Source organism: Panthera tigris, chromosome E3 (assembly GCF_018350195.1).
Source record: "Panthera tigris isolate Pti1 chromosome E3, P.tigris_Pti1_mat1.1, whole genome shotgun sequence".
Classification (NCBI taxonomy): domain Eukaryota; kingdom Metazoa; phylum Chordata; class Mammalia; order Carnivora; family Felidae; genus Panthera; species Panthera tigris.
This window is the reverse complement of record NC_056675.1, coordinates 29,940,874-29,951,814: the sequence shown is the minus strand read 5'-3', so window position 1 is coordinate 29,951,814 and position 10,941 is coordinate 29,940,874. Positions and strand designations below refer to the sequence as shown.

Sequence of the window (10,941 nt, the reverse complement as noted above, 5' to 3'; positions counted from 1 at the left end):
CCCATTGAGGATGATATTAGCATTGGGTCTTTCATATATGGCTTTTATGATCTTGGGGCATGATCCTTCTATCCCTACTTTCTTGAAGGTTTTTATCAAGAAAGGATGCTGTATTTTGTCAAATGCTTTCTCTGCATCTATTGAGAGGATCATGTGGTTCTTGTCCTTTCTTTCATTGGTGTGATGAATCACATTAATTGTTTTGCAGATATTGAACTAATCCTGCATCCCAGGTATAAATCCCACTTGGTCGTGGTGAATAATTTTTTTCATGTATTGTTGGATCCGATTGGCTGATATCTTGTTGAGGATTTTTGCATCCATGTTCATCAGGGAAATTGGTCTACAGTTCTCCTTTTTAATGGGGTCTTTGTCTGGTTTTGGAATCAAGGTAATGCTGCCTTCATACAAGACTTTGGAAGTTTTCCTTCCTTTTCTATGTTTTGGAACAGCTTCAAGAGAATAGGTATTAACTCTTCCTTTAATGTTTGGTAGAATTCCCCTGGAAAGCCATCTGGTCCTGGATTCTTGGTTTTTGGGAGATTTTTGATTACTAATTCGATTTCTTTACTAGTTATGGGTCTGTTCAAATTTTCTATTTCTTCTTGTTTCAGTTTTGGTAGTGCATATATTTCTAGGAATTTCTCCTTTTCTTTCAGATTGCCCATTTTATTGGCGTATAATTGCTCATAATATTGTCTTATTATTCTTTTTATTTCTGCTGTGTTGGTTGTGATCTCTCTTCTTTCATTCTTGATTTTATTTACTTGGGTCATTTCCTTTTTCTTTTTGATCAAACTGGCTAGTGATTTATCAATTTTGTTAACTCTTTCAAAGAACCAGCTTCTGGTTTCATTGATCTGTTCCACTGTTGTTCTTTTGTTTCGTTTTTTTGTTTTTGTTTTTGTTTTTTGGTTTCAACAGCATTGATTTCTGCTCTAATCTTTAGTATTTCCTGTCTCCTGCTGATTTGGGGTTCTATTTGCTGTTCTTTTTTCCAGTTCTGTAAGGTGTAAGGTTAGGTTGTGTATCTGAGATCTTTCTTCCCTCTTTAGGAAGGCCTGGATTGCTATATACTTTCCTCTTATGACTACCTTTGCCGCGTCCCAGATGTTTGGGGCTGTAGTGTTGTTATTTTCATTGGCTTCCATGTACTTTTTAATTTCCTCTTTAACTTCTGGTTATCTCATTCATTCTTTAGTAGGATATTCTTCAATCTCCAAGTGCTTATTACCTTTCCAAATTTTGTCTTGTGGTTGATTTCGAGTTTCATAGCGTTGTGGTCTGAAAATATGCACTGAATGAAATCGATCTTTTTGTACTTCTTGAGGGCTGCTTTGTGTCCCAGTGTGTGGTCTATTCTGGAGAATGTTCCATGTGCACTGGAGAAGAATGTGTATTTCACTGCTTTAGGATGAAATGTTCTGAATATATCTGTTAAGTCCATCTGGTCCAGTGTGTCATTCAAAGCCATTGTTTCCTTGTTGATTTCCTGATGAGATGATATGCCCATTGCTGAGTGGGGTGTTGAAGTCCCCTACTATTATGGTATTATTATCAATGGGTTTCTTTATGTTTGTGATTAATCGATTTATATATTTGGGTGTATCACATTTGGAGCAAAAATGTTTACAATTGTTAGGTCCTCTTAGTGGACAGACCCTGTAATTATGATATAATGCCCTTCTTCATCTCTTGTTACAGTCTTTGTTTTAAAGTCTAGATTGTCTGCTATAAGTATGGCTACTCAGGCTTTCTTTTGTCGACCATTAGCATGATAGATGGTTCTGCATCCCCTTACTTTCAATCTGAAGGTGTCTTTTGGTCTAAAGTGGGTCTCTTGTAAACAGCACATAGATGGATCTTGTTTTCTTACCCACCCTGTTACCCTATGTCTTTTGATTGGAGCCTTTAGTCCACTGATGTTCAGAGTGAGTATTGAAAGATAAGAGTTTATTGCCATTATGTTGCTTGTAGAGTTGGAGTTTCTGGTGGTGGTCTCTGGTCCTTTCTAGTCTTCGTTGCTTTGGTTTTTTTTTTTTTTTTTTTCATTTTGTTCATCTTTTCTCCCCCTCAGAGAGTCCCCCTTAAAATTTCTTGCAGGGCTAGTTTAGTGGTCACAAACTTCTTTAATTTTTTTTTTCTGGGAAACTTTTAATCTCTCCTATTTTGAATTGAATAGCCTTCCTGGATAAAGAATTCTTGGCTGCATATTTTTCTGATTCAGCAGATTGAATGTATTCTGCCACTCCTTTCTGGCCTGCCAAGTTTCAGTGGATAGGTCTGCTGCAAACCTGATCTGTCTTCCCTTGTAGGTTAAAGACTTTTTTTTCCCTCGCTGCTTTCATGATTCTTTCCTTGCCTGAGTATTTTGTGAATTTGACTATGATATGCCTTGTTGATGGTCAGTTTTTGTTGAATCCAATGGGAGTCCTCTATGCTTCCTGGATTTTGATGTCTGTGTCTTTCCCCAGGTTAGGAATGTGTTCTGCTATGATTTCCTCACATAACCTTTCTGCCCCTTTTTCTCTGTCTTCATCTTCTGGGACCCCTATGATTCTGATGTTCCATTTTAATGAGTACTGATTTCTCTAATTCTTAAATCGTGCTCTTTCACCTTAGTCTCCCTCTTTTTTTCTGCTTCATTATTCTCCATAAGTTTGTCCTCTATCATTTCTCTTCTCTGGTCTGCATCATCCATCCTTGCTACCGTGACATCTATTTGAGATTGAAGCTCACTTATAGCATTTTTTATTTCCTCCTGACTAGTTTTTACTTCTTTTATCTCCGCAGAGAGGGATTCTAATCTATTTTCAACTCCAGATAGTATTCTTATTATCGTGATTCTAAATTCTGGTTTAGACATCTTGCTTGTATCTGTGTTGGTTAAGTCCTGGGCTGTCGTTTCTTCCTGCTCTTTCTTTTGGTGTGAATGCCTTCATCTCATCATTTTTAAGGGAGAAAAAGAATTAATGAGGTAAAAAGTGAAAATTATAAAAATGAAAATTAAAAAATTTTAAACAACACACACATACACACACAAATCAAGTAAATGATGCTAGATCCTAGGTGTGTTTTGGTCTGCGTGTTGAAAGGGGTTTGATTGATTATAGAAAAAAAGGGGAAAGAAAAAAAAGGAAATTATTTGAAAAATCGAAACAATGAATATACTGAAGCAGAACAAAATGAAATGATGGAAGAAAAATAGAATTTGAAAAAATTTACACAAAAGTAAATAATATAGTAGAAAAAAGTTAATGAAAAATGTTTGTAATAAAAATTGAAAAAAAAATAATTGTTTTCTCTTTCTGTATTCAAAAAAAGAAAAGAAATGAAAAAGAGAAGAAAAAAGAAAATTGAACAGATGGACTGTAAACAGACTGAAATACAATTGAAATTACCTCCTTTTCCTCTAGCAATCAAACTATGAAACACTTTATAGTTCGTAAACTAAGCAGGCGGAGAGACTTGTTTTCCCAAAGAGCAAGCTTGGCCCAGTTGGGCGGGGCTTAAGGTAATGACTTCGTTCTCCACTAGATGGCGCTGCTCAGCTTCCTGGAGGGGACTCTTGTGGTGCTTGCAGGTGTGTATGCGCATGCGCGGGAGAGGTGAAAATGGCCCTGACCTAGCTGCCCAGTCTCTAGTGTGGAAATTCTGTGCTCTCCCCGACCAGCAATCCTGCACCCATCCTTTGTCTCTGGCTTCCTCCGCTCCCCACTTCTATGCTGTCCCTGACCAAGCCGTCAGGTTACCAGGCGCCACCTCCCTCCTGAGTTTTATCTCCAACGCGGCTGTGTTTCTCGACCCCTCCCTTCAGAGGGACTGCAGCGCGCGGACCTGCTCTGATTCTCTGCAGGAGGGTCTGCCCAAGCAAAGGCCAGTGCCGCCGCACCCAGGAATGTTCGCGTTACCACTGCTGCTGCCGACGCCCAGAGACCACGGCTGGGTTCCAGCCTGCCCCAGAAAAGTTCACGTGATCGGTCGTGTAGCAGGGGCATTTCAGGGATCATGGAAAATCCCAACATGCATCTGGCCGCAGTCTTCACCCTTAATGACCTTGTTCCACCACCAGCAAATATGGTTGTTCTCTGGGGTCTGCTGGGACCGGGTGGCCACACAGCCTCCACCAGATGTCCACCCAATAGGGGAACTGCCTCTTCTCGTGTGGCCCCAGGATAACTGGCCTTCACTGTCTCCTGGGGATCTTCCCTTCCCACCGGAACACCGCCAGGTAATGAGCTGCTGAGTTTCAGACTCTGCCCTCCCCTGTTTGTAGAGTCTTGATGGAATTTCAACCCTCTCCTTTCTCCCTTTTAGTTCAGTCCCTGTGGCTGTTTCCACTTTTCCACTTTGCCTCCAGCTGCTTTGGGTGGGGGTGCTTTTCCTGAACTCTACCCCTCCCCCCTCCCGCCCCCTCACCCGCCCTGTCTCCATCCTCTCTGCACCAGCAAAAGCAACTCCTTGCCCTCCGGGGCTTCTCTCTCCCCCAGTTCACTTCTCCGCGTCGAGTGTCTGCTGAGTTCTGTGGTTCAGGTTGTGCAGATTGTCGTGTTAATCCTCAAATCAGTGTTTTAGGTGTGCAGGATGGCTTAGTGTTGGTCTGGTTGTATTTCATGGACACAAGACGCAATAAAAACTTCCATCCTGTTCCACCATCTTGGCTCTTCTACACTAGTTGTATTTTAAGCGTTTTATTATGTATTATTTTAAGCATAAACAGACATTGGCAGGATAGAATAAGTCAGGGATCCACAAACGCTTTCTGTTAAGGGGCAGAGAGAATATATTTCAGGCTTCGCCAGCCAGATTGTCTCTGTTGCAACAACTCAACTCAACCACAATCAGCTGAGAAAATGTGCAAACAAATGGGCATGGCTGTTTTCCAATAAAACTTAATTTACAGAAGCAGGCTGTGGGCTAGATTTGGCCCTTGGGCCAGAGTTTGCTGACTTTTGATATAAATGAAGACCCACCAGCAGCCCCAACAGCCATCAACCCACAGCCAGTTCTGTCTGATTAACTGCCCCCACACATTACTTGGAAGAAAATCCCAGACATCAAATCATTTCATCCTCAATACTTCCAAAGACACTTCTAGAAGATAAGGACTCACCTTTTAACATTGTACCTGAAAGGTCAAAAGTAACATCACAGTATTCTCAGAATTCAGTCACCATTCAAATTTCTATTTGTCTAATAAATGGAATACATCTTAACAGACGTTTTCTGATCTGATAGAATTAATTAATTAAGATCCACACAATGCATTTAAGTTTCTTTTATATTTTTTTACATTGATTCTATTTGTATGTCTTTTAGCCCCAAGTTGGATTTTCCGGGGGAAAAAACAAAAGTAAGTCTAACATGTAATGCAAGACACCCTGTGCCCCCTCTAAAATATTTTTATTGTAATCTGAGCAAATGCCACCACATGGACAGTAATGCCAAAACTGTAGAATCAAGATTTGAACAGCCAGTCATCTGGTCGTGATCAATTCAACAAATCACTTGCACAAAGTTGTCAATCACTTCCTTCCAAGGTTTTGGGCATTTGAAAAGGAAAAATTCATCTCCTGGCCCAATTGCCTCATTCCTAGGAATTGATCCTGATGAAATATTCAGAGATATAGTCAGAGATGCTTGACGAAGGGTCTCATGGCTGCATTATTTGTAACAGTGCAATAGTAACAACCACCAAAATGTCCAGCAAGAAGGAGATGATAGCATTCGTTACAATGCTGGCTCGTTAACTGGTTCGTTAAATACAACACTGGTCAAATATTATATAATGATTAACACTCACAGCTTTTAATGTTCCAGTTGTGGGTCAAGGTTCTGGACAAAATTTTAAATGACAGGAAGCAAAACCCAAAACTGCGTATACCTAAAATCACATAATTATCTTGATGGAAAGCCACAAAACGTTGCATCACTACCTCTAAAAATGGGGTTGTGTGGTTTCAACTTAAATATTTACTCTTTGGGGGGGCACCTGGTGGCTCAGTTGGTTAAACGTCCAACTCTTGTTTTTGGCTCAGGTCATGATCTCTCAGTTCATGAGTTCGAGCCCCACACTGGGCTTGCTGCTGTCAGCGCAGAGCCCTCTTTGGATCCTCAGTCCGCCCCCCCCCGCCCCTCCCCCACTCAGGATCCCTCAAAAATCAACAATTTTTTAAAATTAAAAAAATATATTTATGCTTTTGTGAAATTTCCAAATTTTCTTTAACGTGCATGCTTTACTTTTAAATCAGAACAACAAAAATACTATTCGTTTTATAAAAATTTCCAGGTCTCCCCTTGCAGGGCCTCCTCTCGTATGTCTGTCTGTTCTTGGCTTTTCTAGCTCTTCCCCTCTCTCTTCCTGACTCTGTCTTGTCAATTTAGCAGACATTCCATCAGCCCAGTCATTTTGCTCAGGACCCAAAAGACTGCCATTCCCAGCCCTGCAGGACAGCAGCACTGGGCCTTCACAAACCCAAATGGAATGGGAGTTAAAAACAATGACTCAACATTTCACCCCATCTGCAGATATGGGCGGACGCTGGGCCCCCATTTCGTGCCATCTGCTGTCCTTCCTTGGAGCATAACACTCCATATGTGAAAACTACAACACAGGCTTGCTGGTGGTCATGTGGGAAAACCAGAAACAATGGGAAAGTCCAGAAGTGGATGGGGGGCTACATAAAATGGCAGCCAGTAAGAAGCCAGCCGTCAGGAACCCTGTTGTGGAACATGCAGAACAGCAAGGAAGGGACCTCACTTATGGTGGTGGCTTCATGACCTTCTGCATTCATCCCCTGTATCTGTCCCATCTCATCCTTCATTCCTTCATTCTCTCTACTCGCCCTGGTGGGCTTGCTCACAGTTCCCAGAACAAGCCAGGTGCGCTGTGGACTCTGAGTTTTGTGCTGGCTGTTCCTTCCGTGTGGACTGCTCTTCACCCTCACCTTCTCCAGAGCTTTTCTCAGAAATCACCTTGCTCAAGAGACGTTCCATCCAAGATGTCAACTTACCCCCAATACACCCTCCCACATACATACATTCCTCACATCCCTCTTCCTGACTTTACGTTTTCTTTCTAATGATCATTATTTAACAGGTAACATGCATTAGTTATTTGTTTGTCACCCACCTTCCCCCACCCCACTTAGAAAGCAAGATGCTTGAGGACAAGGATTTTTGCCGTTTCTGTATACCCCGTGCCCAGGACTGAACCAGGAATTCTCAAGGGTGAAGTAATGGGTGAATGAGTGACTTCACTTTCTCTCATTATCTATCTGTATTTCTTTCTTTTTTTAATTTTTAAATAGATTTTTAAAAATTTTTTAATATAATTTATTGTCAAGTTGGCTAACATACAGTATACACAGTGTGCTCTTGGTTTCGGGGTAGATTCCCGTGATTCGTCGCTTACATACAACACCCAGTGCTCATCCCAACAAGTGCCCTCCTCAATGCCCATCCCCCATTTTCCCCTCTCCCCCGCCCTCACTCCCATCCACTCTCAGTTCTCTGTATTTAAGAGTCTCAAAAAATTAAAAATTTAAAAATGAAAAATAAAGGAGAAAAAAAAAAGAGTCTCTTATGGGTTTGCCTCCCTCTCCATTTGAAACTACTTTTTCCCCTTCCCGTCCCCCATGGTCTTTTGTAAATCTCCTACGATGAACAAACTGCTCTCATAGCCAAGTGCCTGGTGACTTGTTTCTCAAGATGCTGTGGTAGGACAGTCGTAGGCAGTTATTCTGGCCAGGCAGTCCCAGGATCATTCTTAGAGAAGATTCCCTGAACTCCTAGGTGGACAGGTTTCAGGTTCAGGGGTACCCACTATCCTGTAGGGAGGAGTAATGAGACCCCTGTGGCCAGGCAAGTGCTGCCCCTTCTAATCCCCTCAACCCTGAAGCTGAGGAGAGTGTGGGCAAAATTCTCAAGGGGACCATGGGTGTTTGGGGAAGAGAAGGATGAACAGTGACCACCTCCTGTAATGACGAGGATGAATACTACCAGAATCTCCAGAGTGCACTTAGATTGTGAAACAGATACCACAAGCAGCAAACGGGATGTTCACCCTAAGGGCCTCTGAACCAGGGCCTCAACACCGCCCCCTGGAGGTAGGCGGTTAAAGACCTGTGTGAACCCAACCCTGGAAGTGATCCCTGAGCTGAGGAAAGACTTGAGGGGTGAGGCGGTGGGAGCCCATGCTCCAGGTCCAGGGGACCCCCAGCAGTGACCAAAAGATGCACCAGGCTGGGTGGGCTAGCTCCCAAATCACTAATTCTCCCTTTACCTGCATTTGGAAACGCACATAGCCCCTGTTGAGCCAAGGAGCCTCCCCCTGGAGTTCATGAAGAATCTGGGGAAAGGTTGCAGGTCTCAAGAGGGAAGATCCTGGACCTGTTGTTAATCTGAGTATAAGGAGTGGTTAATTTAAAAAAATCAATTTTGGGGGCACCTGGGTGGCTCAGTCAGTTAAGTGTCCGACTTCAGGTCAGGTCATGATCTCAGGGTTTGTGGGTTGGAGCCCCAGGTCCAGCTCTGCACTGACAGCACAGAGCCTGCTTGGGATTCTCTTTCTCCCTCTGCCTCTGCCCCTCCCCCTGCTCTCTCTCTCTCTCTCTCTCAATAAATAATCTTTAAAAATAAAGAAATAAAATAATACATTTTAATTACAATTAAATTGAAAATTAATACTTTTTTTAATGTTTTTTTTGACAGAGAGAGAGAGACAGAGACAGAGCATGAGCGGGGGAGGGGCAGAGAGAGAGAGAGGGAGACACAGAATCCGAAGCAGGCTCCAGGCTCTAAGCTGGCAGCACAGAGCCCGATGTGGGGCTCGAACTCACAGACCGCGAGATCATGACCCGAGCCGAAGTCGGACGCTCAACCGACTGAGCCACCCAGGTGCCCCCAAAATTAATACATTTAAAAAAGTGTAATTAAATAAAAATTTTAATTGAAAATTAAAAGAGGGGTTATACCTTGCTCTCACCTGGGGAAGTAACTCGTTCTGTTCATACCTTTTAAATAAATTAATTAATGACATATCTAGGAGGCAAATAAGTAATATATAAATATCATATAGAGTAAATAAATAAATGAGTAGGTGAGAAGACAAAGAAGCAGACAAAGGAAATAAGTAGATTGTTTTAAGAGAGAGAGAAAGCGAGAAACACGCCCTGTAGTCTCAGCAGCGTCATAGGCAGGCTCTTGATTAATTCGCGTTCAGCTTTCCGGAAGACTGTGCTTGAGTTCACATCATGAAGGACTGGGTTTGTGTCCATCCTGTGGTGAGGAGACAGACGTCTCTTTCAGAGCCCCAGCATCTACATCAGCATCCTTAACCATCCTCCTTCCAAGGAGATGTATTATCCTCCTAGTTATTCTGTTAGTCACTCTGCTATTAGGAGAGCAGGAACTGTTGCATTTTTATGTTGCCTGATCATATCTTCCGGTTGGAAAACATGGTTAAAGAACAACAGCCCAAGAGCCGGGAACCCCACCACCAGGTGGTTCTCTTTCCTGCGGTGCTCACAGGAGGCCAGCATTTTTGAATGTGGCTATGTTGAATGCCTTAAAGATAACTTGGGGTATCATTTTCTGCAAGGATTTTAATTGTAGTCCCAAAGCTGGTAGGTGGAAGCATTGAGCATATGTTTGTGGCCTATTTAATGAAGCCAGCACAGGGCTATGTGTAAATGCTTATGCCGAAACAGAGTTGAAATGGGGCACTTTGGAAGACAATAGTGCAAAGGGAAAGGGTATATTAGTCATGGTTCTCTAGAGAAACAGAACCAAGAGACGGTGATTGATACATACATACGTACATACAGCGATGATAGATAGACAGAATGGTAGGTGGATGGATGGATGGATGGATATAGATAAATAGGTCTGTCAGAAGGAATAGTCTCATGTGGTTAGAGAGGCTAACAAGTCTACATTTGGCAGGCTGGAAAACCAGGAGAGCTGAAGGTATAAGATCCGGTCCAAAAACTACCAGGCTCAGGACCCAAGAAGAGCCAGTGTTTCAGTGCAATGGTCAGAGCAGGAAACAACCAATATTCCAGCTTAAAGGCACTCCAGTGGGAGAAGTTGTCTTTTACTCAGAGGTGAGTCAGACTTGTTGCTCTATTCAGACCTCCAACTGTTTGGATGAGTCCCATCCACATTAGGGAGGGCACCATGCTATACTCTGTCTACTGATTTAAATGTTAATGTTTAATGTTACTGATTTAAATGTAACAATTTAAATGTTAATCTCATTAAAAAAATACCCTCAGAGGGGCACCTGGGTGGCTCGGTTGGTTAAGTGTCAACTTTGGCTCAGATCAGGATCTCACAGTTTGGGAGTTCGAGCCCGGCATCGGGCTCTGTGTTGCCAGCTCAGAGCCTGGAGCCTGCTTCAGATTCTGCATCTCACTCTCTCTCTGCCCCTCCCCTGCTTGTGCTGTCTCTGTCTCTGTCTCTCTCTCTCTCTTTGTCTCTCTCTCAAAAATAAATAAACATTAAAAAAAATAAATTAAAAAAAAAAAAACACCCTCAGAGACACACCCAGAATGATGTTTGACTAGTCATCTGGGAAGTCTATGGCCCTGTCATGTTGACACATAAAATGAACCATCAAAGGGCATTTAGTGGAGTTACACAGGGAATGGGGGGTGACACCCATTATCTGAATTCATGGGGGAAAATGTTCAGTTTAGTACCCAACTGGGAAATTACTCTTCCCATCAATTGGATAAATGTTAATTAGCTATAAATGCAAGGCACATAAAAAGATGGTCAACATCCTTAGTCATCATCCACTAGAAGGACTAAAATTAAAGGGACTGACCACACTAAGAGCTGGTGAGGATTCCAAGCAACTGGATCTTGTGGATATGCAAAATGGGATAGTCACTCTGGAAAACAGCTTGGCAATTCCTGTAAATGTTCACTTACTTT

General features: G+C 42.4%; 1 protein-coding gene across 1 annotated transcript; it reads left to right on the top strand.

The window, feature by feature from the left end:
* The first annotated feature begins 3,595 nt into the window (after positions 1-3,595).
* On the top strand, positions 3,596-9,992 carry LOC122234544. Its single transcript, XM_042971195.1, has 2 exons — positions 3,596-4,231; positions 9,946-9,992. Exons 1-2 carry the CDS (start codon positions 3,596-3,598, stop codon positions 9,973-9,975), a joined length of 666 nt encoding a protein of 221 aa, XP_042827129.1. The 3' UTR covers positions 9,976-9,992.
* Positions 9,993-10,941: the final 949 nt, after the last annotated feature.

Coding starts and splice junctions, on each gene's coding strand:
- LOC122234544 (XM_042971195.1), top strand. CDS start 3,596: ATGCGCGGGAGAGGTGAAAATGGCCCTGACCTAGCTGCCCAGTCTCTA. Junction 4,232..9,945: donor TCCCACCGGAACACCGCCAG/GTAATGAGCTGC, acceptor TACATTTGGCAG/GCTGGAAAACCAGGAGAGCT.